The sequence below is a fragment of the Pseudophryne corroboree genome, chromosome 4 (genome assembly GCF_028390025.1).
Source record: "Pseudophryne corroboree isolate aPseCor3 chromosome 4, aPseCor3.hap2, whole genome shotgun sequence".
In the NCBI taxonomy this organism is placed as follows: Eukaryota; Metazoa; Chordata; class Amphibia; order Anura; family Myobatrachidae; genus Pseudophryne; species Pseudophryne corroboree.
The window spans coordinates 928,707,065-928,723,283 of NC_086447.1; the positions used below are offsets into that span (position 1 = coordinate 928,707,065).

Sequence of the window (16,219 nt, forward strand, 5' to 3'; positions counted from 1 at the left end):
GAGACCACAAATAGGTTGAACTCTATGAACAAATTGTCTTTTTTCAACGTTAGATACTATGTTACTTTGTTAGGACTTGCTTCAGAGTGCTCTACGTAGAGATACTTACATTTTAGCAGCCTTTATACTCAATGCAGCAAATTGTAATACAGCGACGTCTTTGAAGGAGGTAGAGACCTTTGCTCCAGCGGCCCATAGATTATGACATCACCCGGAAATCATTCAAAAAGTGGTTTTAACTTGAACACAATGATAGTGACAAATCTCGCACGTATTAGTTCCGTACTCCTTTGTGTTCTTTGTGGCCACAAACACTTAAATGATTGAGTTTTATTATTTTTGTTCAGAAAATAATTTACATATTCCGCCCTGCCACTGGGCACTATACAAGTGGCACAAAGCTTAATACAAACATACATTATTTTTAAACCAGTAAAAATAAAAAATATAAAACGTACTCTTAAAAACTGTAATAAATAAGCCGACGCCCGGTGTTATTCCATTCAGAGTTCTCCATAAAAATGTAAAAGAAACAAAAAGAAAAAATACAAGACCGATCAATAACTAAAACGACGGGACGTGGAAGCGTCATACCTCCAGCCGGAACCTGGCTAGCAGCGACAGGTGATCGGAGGAGTTGGTCTCGTTAGGTAGGCCATTGAGGCTCCACAGATCTTGCTCGGTGAGAAGTAGCAGCCTCCCGAGGAGCTGCAGTCCGTTGCATGGAACACTGCTGCCTGGAAAGAGAAGACCTAAGACTTACCTACAGATCGGGCACAGCTGATGCGGGCAACGTCCGTCGGCATTGTTTAGAGCCGATGCGGAAGTCTGCTTTGAAAGGCATTATAGCTGCACCTACTGGAGCCCGTCCCACTTCATGTACTTCCCCCCCCCCCCCCCCCCCGCCTCCTGCATCCCCGGCCACCTCTACTGGAAAACAACCCCCTTCATGTACTACCCCCGTCTCCTGCATCCCCGCCTCCTCTACTGGAGCACATCCCCCTTAGTGTACTACCCCCACCTCCTGCATCCCCGGCCTCCTCTTCTAGAGCACATCCCCCTTCATGTACTACCCCCACCTCTTCTACTGGAGCACATCCCCCTTCGTGTACTACCCCCGCCTCCTACATCCCCGGCCTCCTCTACTGGAGCACAACCCCCTTCATGTACTACCCCCCACCTCCTCTATTGGAACACGACCCCCTTCATGTACTACCCCCGCCTCCCCGACATCCTCTATTGGAGCACGTTCCTCTTCATGTACTACCCCCGCCTCCTGCATCCCCAACCTCCTCTACTGGAGCACAACCACCTTCATGTACTACTCCCGACCTCCTCTATTGGAGCATGTCCCCCTTCATGTACTACGCCCGCTTCCCCGACCTCCTCTATTGGAGCACGTCTCTCTTCATGTACTACCCCCGCCTCCTGCATCCCCCGCCTCCTCTACTGGAGCACATCCCCCTTAGTGTACTACCCCCACCTCCTGCATCCCCGGCCTCCTCTACTGGAAGCACGTCCCTCTTCATGTACTACCTCCGCCTCCTACATCCCCGGTCTCCTCTACTGGAGCACATCTCCCTTCATGTACTACCCCCGCCTCCTACATCCCCGACCTCCTCTACTGGAGCACATCCCCCTTCATGTACTACCCCCACCTCCCGCCCCCCCGACCTCCTCTACTGGAGCACATCCCCCTTCATGTACTACCCCCACCTCCTGCATCCCCGACCTCCTCTATTGGAGCACGTCCCCCTTCATGTACTACCCCCGCCTCCTGCATCCCCGACCTCCTCTACTGGAGCACATCCCCCTTCATGTTCTACCCCCGCCTCCTGCATCCCCGGCCTCCTCTACTGGAGCACATCCCCCTTTATGTTCTACCCCCGCCTCCTACATCCCCGGCCTCCTCTATTGGAGCACAACCCCCTTCATGTACTACCCCCGCCTCCTACATCCCCGACCTCCTCTACAGGAGCACAACCCCCTTCATGTATTACCCCTGACCTCCTCTATTGGAGCACGTCCCCCTTCACGTACTACCCCCGCCTCCCCTACTGGAGCACATCCCCCTTCGTGTACTACCCCCGCCTCCTGCATCCCCGACCTCCTCTACTGGAGCACATCCCCCTTCATGTACTACCCCCGCCTCCTCGACCTCCTCTACTGGAGCACATCCCCCTTCTTGTACTACCCCCACCTCCCGCATCCCCGACCTCCTCTACTGGAGCACATCCCCCTTCATGTACTACCCCCACCTCCCGCCCCCCTCTATTGGAGCACATCCCCCTTCATGTACTACCCCCGCCTCCTGCATCCCCGGCCACCTCTACTGGAGCACATCCCCCTTCATGTACTACCCCCGCCTCCTGCATCCCCGGCCTCCTCTACTGGAGCACATCCCCCTTCATGTACTACCCCGCCTCCTGCATCCCCGGCCACCTCTACTGGAGCACATCCCCCTTCATGTACTACCCCCGCCTCCTGCATCCCCGGCCTCCTCTACTGGAGCACATCCCGCTTCATGTACTACCCCCGCCTCCTGCATCTCCGACCTCCTCTACTGCAGCACAACCCCGTTCATGTATTACCCCCGACCTCCTCTATTGGAGCACGTCCCTCTTTATGTACTATCCTCGGCCTCCTCTACTGAGCGTTACGCTCTTTCTGTACTACCCCCGCCTCCTGCATCCCCGACCTCCTCTACTGGAGCACATCCCCCTTCATGTACTAACCCCGCCTCCTGCATCCCCGGCCTCCTCTACTGGAGCACATCCCCCTTCATGTACTACCCTCGCCTCCTACATCCCCGGCCTCCTCTACTGGAGCACAACCCCCTTCATGTACTACCCCCACCTCCCGCATCCCCGACCTCCTCTACTGCAGCACAACCCCCTTCATGTATTACCCCCGACCTCCTCTATTGGAGCACGTCCCTCTTCATGTACTATCCCCGGCCTCCTCTACTGAGCGTACCGCTCTTTGTGTACTACCCCCGCCTCCTGCATCCCCGACCTCCTCTACTGGAGCACATCCCCCTTCATGTACTAACCCCGCCTCCTGCATCCCCGACCTCCTCTACTGGAGCACATCCCCCTTCATGTACTACACCCACCTCCCGCCCCCCCGACCTCCTCTACTGGAGAACATCCCTCTTCGTGTACTACCCCCGCCTCCTGCATCCCCGACCTCCTCTACTGGAAGCACGTCCCTCTTCATGTACTACCTCCGCCTCCTACATCCCCGGTCTCCTCTACTGGAGCACATCTCCCTTCATGTACTACCCCCGCCTCCTACATCCCCGACCTCCTCTACTGGAGCACATCCCCCTTCATGTACTACCCCCACCTCCTGCATCCCCGACCTCCTCTACTGGAGCACATCCCCCTTCATGTACTACCCCCACCTCCTGCATCCCCGACCTCCTCTACTGGAGCACATCCCCCTTCATGTACTACCCCCACCTCCTGCATCCCCGACCTCCTCTACTGGAGCACATCCCCCTTCATGTACTACCCCCACCTCCTACATCCCCAACCTCCTCTATTGGAGCACGTCCCCCTTCATGTACTACCCCCGCCCCCCCCCCCCCACCTCCTCTTCTGAAGCACATCCCTCTTCGTGTACTACCCCCGCCTCCTGCGTCCCCGACCTCCTCTACTGGAAGCACGTCCCTCTTCATGTACTAACTCCGCCTCCTACATCCCCGACCTCCTCTACTGGAGCACATCCCCCTTCATGTACTACCCCCACCTCCAGCACCCCCCCCCCCCACCCCCCCGACCTCCTCTACTGGAGCACACACCCCTTCATGTACTACCCCCACCTCCTGCATCCCCAACCTCCTCTATTGGAGCACGTCCCCCTTCATGTACTACCCCCGCCCCCCCCACCACCACCTCCTCTTCTGAAGCACATCCCTCTTCGTGTACTACCCCCGCCTCCTGCGTCCCCGACCTCCTCTATTGGAGCACGTCCCCCTTCATGTACTACCCCCGCCTCCTGCATCCCTGTGTACAGAGCACACAGTAAATATACACAACTGAACAGTGAAACCATTACTAGGATTTACTGCTCCTTTACATAAACCTATAACAATTACCTATCATAGATCAGTGTAGACGGCGTCCACTTCATAGTGATTGCTGGAATATATTACCTAGCAGACATTGCACAAGTGCCGTATACAGTTTGTACGGGTCTGTACGCTCCTACCTGGCTGAGTGAATAGGTTGTTCTTTGCCGCAGAGTAGAAGATGTAATCCACGGTGACGGCAGACCGGGAGTGACAGGTGGTGACCTCCGGCAGGCCAGTGTCAGGGAAGAAGTGGGAATACACGGAGGAGAGCTGGAAGTGGTGCTGCAAGCTGGATTCCACCCTGTTCTGGTATCTGGAGAAGAATGAAACATTGGAGACACAGCGGCATCTTACCTACAGGCGGCAGACAAGCCTGCTGTGCGCAATAATAATCACACAATGTTTCATTAAACACACATTGTACTAGTTGTATCACACACCCCTGATGGCACTTCTCACCCCGTCCCAGGAGACTGCACATCCACATAGAGCTGTGCCCGCACAGATCCGAGACTACGGCTGTGTCCGCACAGGAGGCCGCTAATTGTGGTGCTGCTGTGTCTTTAAAGAGATACATAGATGTCGCAGTCTTTTGTACAGAGACCCCCAGCGCCAACGCAGATCAGCAGCATCGGAAAAACATCGGTCGCATTATTGAATTTCAGAGCAAACCTGTGGTTGGCTCAGATTGTCAGTTCCAGCTAAGCTGTTGCGGGTCCACTGAGACTGCGGTCTGCTCTGACACGCCCCTGAAACGGGCGCAACGTGCCTTCCTTCTATTCACCACTAACCACGCGGTCATCGTCTGTCACCGTGCGACCCACCGCACACTGGCCCATGCACAATAGAATAAATTGACTATTTGCGGGAGGGGGAGATTGCGGCCACCTCTGGAACCCTATCTTTGGAGAAATTTTACAGGTGTTTAGCAACACGGTAAAAGACGACCTACCTTTTATCCACTTCCGCCACTTGACCCGCATCCTTGGTGGCTTCTTCTTTCAAAGGCTCTTCAGAAAAAAACATAACAAAAATCCATTTATAGGTCATACGTTACATATTCAATTACGCTGAACAGTTTACTCCGGCGGTTCCAGAACATTAAATGGAATACATTATTCTTTCTTACGAGCCAAAGTAATGTACGCCCTGCGGTTTATGCATGGATTATTGATTCCTACACGAATACAGTTCTGCACATGCAGTCACGCCGGACGGTTTATACCTGTACAAGCTAGGATTTACCAGTAATGCTGGAATGACGTTCAACATTGCCTTAAATCCGTGATTCCCAAACTCAGTCCTCCAAGATGGGGGGTTTTAAGACAGTTCATGTTTTCCAGGTCTCCTCACAGAATCACAAGTAAAATAATTAGCTCCACCTGTGGATCTTTTAAAATGTTTCTGTGAGAAATGAATACAGCTGCAGGGTGACCAGGAAAACATGAACTGTTGCGGGACCTTGAGGACAGAGTTTGGGAATGCTTTAAATAAAATTGCACCCATGAAAATATATTAGGCTGATCAGAAGGTCTTTGCACCTGTTGTTTGGCCATCCTTACAGGCTTCATACACGCATTTATGGTTGATGCCCAAGCTGTCAGGCCAAATTGGAATAGATAAAATCCTTTGTCCTCTGGGGTACAGTTCCTGGCCAGACACCTACAAAACAGAATACTGGATGATAACTGTAATGGACCATTATCAGTCTTGCGCAATTCACAGATTTGAGTCAATACGAACTGGCTGATACCGGTGTGATGGGTCTCCATAACATGGTCCATAAGTCAGGACATCACTTTCCACCAAACCCTCAGCAACAGAGACCCTCCTTTCCCTGACCACCCCGCCCCATCTTTCTTGCCAAATCTAACTTGTTCCCCTGTATCTGGAGAGGAAGTCTTGGTCCTCATCTGGTCCTCACCCCCCTCCATCTCCCCACGTGACCCTATCCCCTCCCACCTCCTCCGCTACATCTCTCCTTCTGCCTGTTCCCATCTTGACCACCTCCTCAATCTCTCCCTCTCATCATGCCCTTGTCTCAAACATTTTTATAAAAACTACCCTTGATCCACACACCCTCTCCATCTATAGACCCAACTCTCTTCTCCCTTTTGCCTCCAAACTCCTTGAGCGTATTGTCTACAACCGCCTCACTTCCTTTCTTTTCCCTCACTCACTGCTTGACCCATTCCAGTCTGGCTTCCGTCCTCTCCAGTCCACCAAAACTGCCCTCACTAAAGTCTGCAATGACCTCCATCTTGCCAAATCCAAAGGCCACTACTCTCTGCTTAAACTCCTTGACCACTTTTGACATTGTGGACCACCCTCTCCTCCTGCAAATCCTTCCCTTCATTGGTCTGCGCGATACTGCCCTCTCCTGGCTGTCCTCCTACCTTTCTGGACGTTCTGTCTTCTCTCATAATTCCACCTCCACCCTACTTCCTCTACCAGTAGTCGTCCCCCAAGGTCCTGTTCTTGGACCTCTCCTGTTCTCTCTCGCTCTCTATACGTCCTCTTTGGGTGAGCTTATTAGCACTTTTGGACTTCGAGTATCATCTTTATGCTGATGATACTCAAATCTACCTCTCCCCCACTCTCCTCACTCGTATCTCCAACTGTCTCTCTGCTATCTCTTCTTGGATGCGATTTCTTAAACTTAACATGTCTAAGACCGAGCTGATCATCTTCCCTCCCTCCCACATAACCTCACCTCCCACACTCTCATTATCTATTGATGGCACTACAGTCTCCTCTAGCCCCCAAGTGCGCTATCTTGGCGTAATCTTTGACTCCTCCCTCTCCTTCACACCGCATTCAGTACCTCTTGCAATCTTTCCGTTTCCATCTCAAAAATATTTCCAGGATCAGACCCTCTCTCACCCAGGATGCTACTAAGACCCTCTCCACTCCAATCTATCCTCAATGCTTCAGCCCGGCTCATCTTCCTCCCCAAACGCACTACGTCCACCTCTCCTCTCTTACAAGCCCTTCACTGGCTCTCCTTCCCTTCCGAATCCAAATCAAGCTTCTCGGACTCACCCAAAACGCTAGTTTTTTTTCACAATATAAACTGTGAATTTACAAAGTTTTATTTATTGGGGCTGTAATATGTCCCCGATCATTCAAGACATTGTTACACGATAGTAGCCATTAGGTCTTAATTCCAGATATGGTCGACTATTACCTTCCCAATGGTCATGCCGGCATACTGGAGAGTTCCTTCCTTTATAAAGCGATGCAGGGGTGACCCGGGGACAGAGTTAAAGTCTCCGCATAGGACGATGGGGCAGAAGTTCCCATCCTGCATCCGAGCGACCTCCGTGATCTCCGCCAGGAGAATGGCCAGCTGGGCGAGTTTTATGTCCCCCCGCCGGGGATTGTACAGCAGGTGGGTGTTCGCCACGCACACAGACGAGGCGCACCTTTCAGTTTTGGGCTGCAGCATCAGCACCAGGCCTACATTGTCCCGGTCCAGCAGGGATATGTTGTGTCTGAAGTATTCCACAGGTTTCACCAACTTCAAAGTAAATTTAGCCGTTTTGAAGCAAATGGCGCAGCCGTCTGGCTTATTTCCGGTACGAGACTTGTACACGCAGCAGTACCCTGCAGCACAGACAACAGCGTTACATACCACCGTACAAATAGCGGCAGCCACAAACATGGAGTAGGGCTTCATCCATATGGGACTTAGGATCTAATTCAGACCTGATCCCAGCAGCAAAATTGTTCTCTAATGGGCAAAACCATGTGCACTGCAGGTGCGGCAGATGTAACATGTGCAGAGAGTTAGATTTGGGTGGGTTATATTGTTTCTGTGCAGGGTAAATACTGGCTGCTTTATTTTTACACTGCAAGTTAGATTTTTCAGTTTGAACACACCCCACCCAAATCTAACTCTCTCTGCACATGTTACATCTGCCCCACCTGCAGTGCAGCATGGTTTTGCCCATTAACAATTGTGATGCTGCGATCAGGTCTGAATTAGGCCCTTAGGCCGTCCAATACAGGCACAGGAATAAACCAGTTACTCTTCATAAAAAAGCCGACCTGTCATTACTGGAAAAACAAAAAAAACAAAGTTTTTTTAAAACCCTGTTAATACTGTAAGACAACCAACGCCGTTTTTGCTGCAACTCCCCCACTCACATGAATTTAAATAACTCAATACAAGACAAAGGGGGAATTAAATTCTTATTGCGGGTCCCCGCACCCGCCGTCAGCTATTTAAATGTTTCTGCCAACAGGCGCGAGAACTTCATTTCAGGTCACTTCTCCCGGGGGTGGAGAACTGAAATGCGCCCAAACGGGACTGTTTGCGTCGCGCCCATTTGTTTAGTCAGGTTTAGCCGCTTTACGCGGCTAAAACCGACTGCTACAGGCGCGAGAGGAGCAATAACGGGGGACAATTGAATATCGCCCCGCTATCTCCCGTCACTAAAGTGATCAAACCAGTGGCGTAACTACTGCCCCTGCAGCTCTCGCGGTGGCTTGGAGGCGCAGGGCTGCGGGGGGCGCTGCCACTGATTTAGCGCAGAGCAGATTGACATCTGCTGTCTCCCTCCTTCCCTCCGCTGGCACCCTAGCCGCTGCTGTGAAGGAGGGACACGGAGGGCACAGCGCGCGCCTGTCCTGTGTCCCTCCTGCGTCTCCGGCATGTCTGTTAAATGAAGTGCTGGTTCGTGAGCCAGACATGCCGGAGACGCAGGAGGGACACACGAGAGGCGCGCGCTGTGCCCTCCGTGTCCCTCCTTCACAAAACAGCGAGGGAGCAGGGGTGAGTTGTAACTGGCACTGGGGGAGCATATTTGGCACTAGGGGAGGGGGAGCATATTTGGCACTTGGGGGTATATGTGTACATGGCACTTGGTGGGGGGGGGGTTTAATATTTGCATTGGGGGCATGTGTGTACTTGGAACTGTGGGCGAATATCTGGCACTGGGGGCATATGTGGCACTGGGGGCACAGCCCTAGCACCAAGCATTACCCCCTAGCAACGAGCATGACACCCAGTGCATGAAACCCCTGGCAACGAGCATGACACCCTGAGCATGAAAACCCCTGGCACCGTGCATGGAACCAAGAGCATGAAACCCCTGACAACGAGCAGATAATTTAAAAGTAATTAGAAGCCTTACTGTAGGACTTAATGTGTAATGGGCATTGCGGTGTGTGGCATAATGTATCACAGACATTGCGGTGTGTGTCATAATGAGTCACAGGCATTACGGTGTGTGGCATACTATATCACGGGACATTGCAGTGTGGCTTAATGTATAACGGACACTGCGGTGTGTGGCATAGGGTATAACGGGCATTGCGTTGTGTCACAGGCATTACGGTGTGTGGTATACTATATCACGGGCATTGTGGTATAATGTCTCAGGGTCACTGCAGTGTGTGGCATAATGTATCACGGACATTGCGGTGTGTGTCATAATGTGTCAGGCATTACGGTGTGTTGTATACTACATCACAGGCATTGTGGTATGTGCTATAATGTATCAGGGGCATTGCAGTGTAGCGCATAATATATAACTGGCATTGCGATTCCTGTCATAATGTGTCACAGGCATTACGGTGTGTGCATATTGTGTCATGTGCATTATTGTGTGTGGCATAATGTCTAAGGGCCATTGCAGTATGTGGCATAATGTATACTGGGCATTACTATAAGGAGGAAAAATGACAAATAATGTAAGGGGCATGAATCAGGATTATTTTTCTTTCCTGTGGTGGCTAACGTCTGGGCGTGCAGGTGCAAAACTGGGGTATAAGGTAGTCTTTTCCTGCAATGCCATGCCCCTTTATGTAAAGCCACACCCATTTCAACAAAGCCACGCCTTTTTTGACGCACGCGCCTCAGGCGTGCGCAGATTCATCGCTTTGCTAGTGCCAATTATTGGGGGGGGGGGGGGTGTGCCAGAGAATTTTTTTGGCTTGGGGGAGAAAAATTTCTAGTTACGCCACTGCATCAAACCTTTTCCCATTATAAGCAGACCGCTGTCTTTGCGGGAGTCATCAGTTCACCTCTTTTCGTTGGTGGATAGCGGTTCCCTTACTTTAGCCTCATCCCTGCCTTTCATAAAGACATGTCAAAATTCTACTGGCGATTAAGGGTTGACATTCCGGAACCAAATTCTGTAATATGATAAATTTCCAGGCGTAAATACAGAAGTACCCTGGTGGTAGAGGGGTGGGGAGCCCCGGGTGTGGATTATTAGATCTACATTAAAAAGGTATACAGTCAATAGGACTGTCAATAGGACTACCACTAATGGTCGACGTACATTAGGTTGACAGGGTCAGAAGGTCAACACAGAATAGGTCAAACAATAGGAAAGGTCTACTGGCTCCAAAGATCGATGTGTAAATGGTTGACACAGCTGTGCCCCAGGTTCATGGAACTTTGAACCCACGATACAGTAACTTAGAGACTCCCAATTTAAAAAAAATAAAATAAACTAAGAGGGAGATCCATCAATAGTTCATTTTGATAATTATATTTATGTATATGTGCATGGTGCCACATAAATCTCAAACAGAAAAATAAAAAAGGTCTGCTGGTTTTCTACGAAGATCCTCAAACACGATCTCAATCGTTTCAGTGAAAAATTAGCGGCATTTCCCATTTAAATGGACAAAGCATTTTAAATTCGTACCGAAAGCGGATAGAAATGCACAGCCAATTGAAAGGAATATAAAATACCCAGATAAGTAAATACTTTAAGATGCATATAGAAGAGTGCAACGCTGCGTACCCAACGCCTCTAGACTGGGTTTGATCTGCTCCTGGTAGTGATTTTCTTGAACCTCTTGTAAACAAAGTATCTGCAAGAACAGAAAAGGCGTAACACACACATGGAAAATCGCTACATTCCCACCATCGTTATAATGCCGGCACCAGGCGAGCGCTCATTACCGGTTGTGTGAAAGGGAGATAATACTACTCAGGTTCTACACTAAGGTAGAGAGCGCTGCCAGTATCTTATTGGGCAGTTCTTGTGGACTCTGCACAAAAATTAAGTTTGCGGACATGACCTCTCATCCGTGTCAGCGCGGTATTAATGCTGACCTTACATTTTCCAGCACCGCCCGCCCACCTACGTTTAATTTGCAGATACCATTTGCCGCTCCAGGGTGCCAGTCACTTTCTCACATCGCAGTCTGGTTACGCTAGGTTTTATTTGACAAGTACCCAGGTTCTGTTTTTCCAATATAACGCAGAATTGTCCAGTGATCCAGACGGATGCTGCAAGCTTATCCTTTGTAGGCGTTAATATCTTGAATCTTGGGTCTAGAGCAGTGATGGCTAACCTTGACACTCCAGCTGTTGTTGAACTACACATCCCAGCATGCCTTGCTGCAGTTTTGCTATTTGGCCATGCTAAAACTGATGCAGGGCATACTGGGATGTGTAGTTCAACAGCTGGAGTGTCAAGCTTAGCCATCACTGGTCTAGAGCAAGGATGGGGAACCTTCGGCCCTCCAGCTGTTGTTGAACTACACATACCAGCATGCCTTGTTACAGTTTTGCTATTTGGCTACGCTAAAACTGTTGCAGGGCATGCTGGGATGTGTAGTTCAACAACAGCTGGAGGGCCGAAGGTTCCTCATCCCTGGTCTAGAGGCTTTTTCCTGCACTAAAGATTGCCGCTTCAGGAGTACAACACGCCTGTTTCCTTAGAGAGTGTTAGCCTACGAGCAGGGCCCTCCTGCCTTTCTGTCTGTTATTACCCAGTCTGGTCTCATTATTGTATTCCCTGGAGAGTGCAACGGAATATGCAGGCGATATAAGTAAATGTTACGAAATAATAATTTAGGGTCTGGGGCGTTTAACGGTAAAACATCGATCAAACTTACGTCAGCGTTCATTTCCTGCAGCTCATGCAAGATATTCGGGAGGCGGTAGTTCCAGAACAGGTAGGGTCTCCGGCAGTGGCTGTACAAGCTGCAGTTGTCCTCCAGCAGGTCTTGGGATAAGATGTTATAGGACATCACAGTAAAGTCAAACTTACTCTCCACCGGCCTATCAGGATAGAGGTGGCTGAAGTCCTCCCACCGCCTCATTACACTGGCTGCAAATAAATACAAAACAAAAATTCATTCACTAAATTATTTACAACCTTGTTATATTACTGGTAGAAGCCCCTGTAGCTGCAAATGCAGACGTGGTTCTATATGGGAAAGACTGCCAGCTTTACCCATCTGCAGGCTGCAACGCCTCCTTTATTGTGCCCGTCTATCATACTCCGCCATTGTTCCAGCGTTTCCCCAACCACGGTACTCAAAGCATGCCAACAGCACATGGGGCCTAATTCAGACCGGATCGCTCGCTAGGCTTTTTTGGCAGTCCTGCGTTCGTCTAGTCGCCGCCCATAGGGGAGTGTAATTTCGCTTTGTAAGTGTGCGATCGCATGTGTAGCCGAACTGTACAAACTGATTTTGTGCGGTCTCTGCGCAGCCCAGGACTTACTCAGCCGCTGCGATCACTTCAGCCTGTCCGGGACCGGAATTAACGTCAGGAACCCTCCCTGCGAACGCTTGGGCACGCCTGCGTTTTTCCAGACATTCCCTGAAAACGGTCAGTTGACACCCACAATCTCCTTGCGATCGCCCGTGCGAATGGATTCTTCGCAGAAACCCATCACTGAGTGGCGATCCATTTTGTACCCGTACGACGCACCTGCGCAGTTTAGCCCGGCGACTAGGCGAACGCAGGACTGCAAAAAAAAACTAGCGAGCGATCGGGTCTGAATTAGGCCCACGGTTCTTACCTTTCACTTCCATTTTGGGATCAGTCACCTCCGATGAGCCGTGCTTCGGCGGAACCCTTAAGTCGTTCGCCGGCGGGTAGGAGCGCTTCGGCCACGATTTCTGTCTCCAGTCTTCAGCCTCTGTATTTTTCCTACGTTTTCTAAACGATTCGTCCCCTGCAGAGCTCATGTTGCAGTAAGAAACCTGAATCCACGAGGGCTGGGGAGGGAACCAGGGGCAGGAGTTGGTGCCGCATGTGGCTGTTCTCTGTGGCGCACACCAGTTATAGGGCCTCGACTGTCCCAGGGGATGCTGGGTGATCGTAGGCGGATAAGGAGATGAAGGGTGCTGGCCGGTCCACCGTGGACATCGAAACAAGTTACTAGTCATAAACGGAGGCTGTGGGGGACCAGCGCGGGCCATATACCTGCTGCCCACGCAATGCAGGTGACGAGGTAACATCAGACTCCCTGAGAAGGAACGTCCTGGTGAGCAAAAGTGTTACATAACATCATTATCACGTAAACACAGTAACACATTCTGCATGCACAAATATACAATATATATTGTGTGAGCTATAACGGGTCTCTGTAAAGGCCGGGGCATCACACAGTCACTGTCAGATTGTTTTGGCGACACTGAATACAGCGGCTCCACATGATGCGTCAGCCTGTGGCGCATTACACACCTGTGTTACTTTTGTTGTCGCCTTTTGTCTCTTCTAGTACATTCTCTTTGCTGTTCTGTTTTTGTCTCTTTTTGCCGCTTCTGGGCCAGATTAATTTTTGTAAAACAGCAAGAAAAAGCAACTTTGTGCCTGGAACAATCCATGTTACCATGCAAGGGGAGCAAATAAATGTATATGGTTTCTGTGCAGGGTAAATACTGGCTGCTTTTGCATGTAGCCCACAAATGTTAGGCAGCTTTATATTTACAATACAATTTTTATTTCAGTTTGAACACACCCCACCCAAATCTAACTCTCTCTGCATATGTTACATCTGCCCCACCTGCAGTGCAACATGGTTTTGCTCAGTTGCTTGCTTTTTTGCTTTACTTACAAACATGTAGCAATCAGTAATGTGTGCAGAAAGCCACTGGGAGACACCAGGTAACGAGAGAGGACAATCAAGGGGAACTAGTCCCAAGAATGGAAACACAACAGCTCATGGCAGAGAACGCCGACGTAACGTTTTTGTACCGTTAGGGCAACGACACTTCCCGAACGCTGTAATGTCAACACTGAGACTGTCAACATGATGACTACATTATAACTCACCGGAGGAACTTTTTCTGACTGTAAAAGTGGTTTAATTACAGAGCTGGCTCCAGGTTTCGTTTTGTTTGGCCACCCGTAGAATAATGCCCTAGTCCGTATTTCCTCTGTCCCACTAGTAGTCAGTGACCAAATTACTATAGGCCTGGTGACCCGTTTAGCGCATCGGGTGTGGATATTAGGACTTGATGTTCCGAATAAAGCCATTGTGGTAAACCTCACCTGTAACAGCCCTTACTTATATTATGTATATGCTTTTAAACAATACACACTTAGTTGTATTCTTGTTTTATACTGGACAGAGATAAGCTACTGAGATATTTAAATCACAGTTGTGATGGTATAATGTTATGTACTATCAGCCGCTGCATTGAGCAGAACCTTCTCTACATCATAACGGCGGGCCACTGTAATTACGTATATATGTTAATTTATATACCGACTGTACTTACTGTATATATTTTGTTGCATTACCCATTTGTACTGTGCTACGGGGCTCTATGCCACCCTGTGCCAGCCCTACCCGTCCCAAGGACGCTGGGACAGCTCCGCAGGCTGCCTGCGCAAAGGGTCTCTTGGACGCTCCAGACGGCACCTTGCAGCCACATGTAGGTACCTTGGGGGAGAAACCGTGCCAACCCCAGGATCCTGGGCAACAGCACCTAGTTACAACCCTGCCATGCTATGGAACTCCTGCAGCACTTTAATTACAATATCACAAGAGAGCTCCACCCCAGCCACCATTGCACCCCACCTTATATCAGCAGTGTAAAAGTAATCCTGATAAGATACACAGCGGGCAGCCTGTAAGAGGCTACAGACCTATTCCAATAGCTGCGCCCACTGCAGAGAATCAGCAGCAGCGACAAAGCAGACGCCAGCCGGTGGTCACTATGCAGGGATAGAAGCGTGGGGCTAGAAGGTAAGACACATACTATAGAACACAGAGGTGCCCTCATACACTGGGCGTCTTTACTCCATATGGCACAAAACGCCTGGCGCTCCGAGGGGAGTACCGCACCACATTTTGCTTTACAGTGGCATCAGAGACGCCGGGAAAAGCCGCCCACCGTGTACTGGAGACGCTGGCCTGCGACGTCAGCCGTACAAGAGTCTCACACACACGTACAAAGGTGCAGATTAAGCGCATTACTTGGCGTGAGGATACGGAGCCCTTGTTACACCAATCAGACTCAGTCGCACACAAATGCACAAGTTTCGCACATCAACTTCATTGTTATAAATCTGCGTGCACACGACACAATTTGTCATACAATCACGGTACTCTGCACATTGTGTGGCGTGTACACGTTCAGTGTTTGATGACATGCGTTGTCGCATCTTCCCATGTGCTGTGCATCGGACGGGACATACGACGCGGCGCAGTTACAGCACACGTGTAACGCTATATCGCGTCATCGCACAACTTATTGAATCATTACACTGGCCCAGCGCAAGATTGCCGGCTTGTCACAGTGTGTACCCAGCATAACCTCCCACCACCTGGTACAGCATGCTGGGACTTGTAGTGTCTGCAGAGCCTCAGGTTGGCCAGGCCTGGGATATTTACATAGTGTACTTGTTACAGCATGGGTCTTCAACCTGCAGCCCTCCAGCTGCTGTGGAACTACACATACCAGCATGCCCTGCAACAGTTTTGCTATTAAGGCATGCTAAAACTGAGACAGGACATGCTGGGATGTGTAGTTTCCCAGCAGCTGGAGGGCCGCAGGTTGAAGGCACTATAGATTACATGAGGCCTCTCCTCCTATGGCTGGGTTCCCAGCACTACTGACCGGCCTCACACCGTGCCCCTTCCCTCGCCACCCCCGGGATGGGCCCTGAGCGGCCTCGGCACTCACCTGCAGTCATAGGCCGCCGGCTGGGAGCAGAGCTGGGGAGCAAGCACCATCACCAGCCTCCATAACAGCGAGGGGCATGCTGGGAGCGCAATGTAACAGTGCAGGGAATTGGTCAGCCGGCCCTGGCCGCTGATTGGCCAGAGGACCTTACAGCGATACATTGTAGCAACCGTCGGTCTGCGCATGCGGGTGGAGGCTGGGATATATTGTAACGGTAGATGCTAGAATCAAGTGGGCTAAGGGACC

At 50.6% G+C, this 16,219-nt stretch overlaps 1 protein-coding gene across 3 annotated transcripts in view; it reads right to left on the minus strand.

The window, feature by feature from the left end:
• Positions 1 to 315: 315 nt before the first annotated feature.
• Positions 316 to 16,219, minus strand: part of ANGEL2 (angel homolog 2) — a 31,929-nt gene continuing 16,025 nt past the window's right edge. For 2 of the 3 annotated variants that reach the window (XM_063919062.1, XM_063919060.1), the window contains exons 2-9: positions 12,856 to 13,320; positions 11,942 to 12,156; positions 10,840 to 10,909; positions 7,266 to 7,684; positions 5,620 to 5,740; positions 5,031 to 5,088; positions 4,216 to 4,391; positions 316 to 737 (exon numbers count right to left, since the gene is read on the minus strand). In XM_063919062.1, the coding sequence (XP_063775132.1) occupies positions 589 to 737; positions 4,216 to 4,391; positions 5,031 to 5,088; positions 5,620 to 5,740; positions 7,266 to 7,684; positions 10,840 to 10,909; positions 11,942 to 12,156; positions 12,856 to 13,297 (1,650 nt within the window). In that variant the 5' untranslated portion in view covers positions 13,298 to 13,320 and the 3' untranslated portion in view covers positions 316 to 588. Of the gene's footprint in view, positions 738 to 4,215; positions 4,392 to 5,030; positions 5,089 to 5,619; positions 5,741 to 7,265; positions 7,685 to 10,839; positions 10,910 to 11,941; positions 12,157 to 12,855; positions 13,321 to 15,973; positions 16,087 to 16,219 lie in introns of those variants that run through there. The other variant, XM_063919061.1, reaches the window with a different exon arrangement.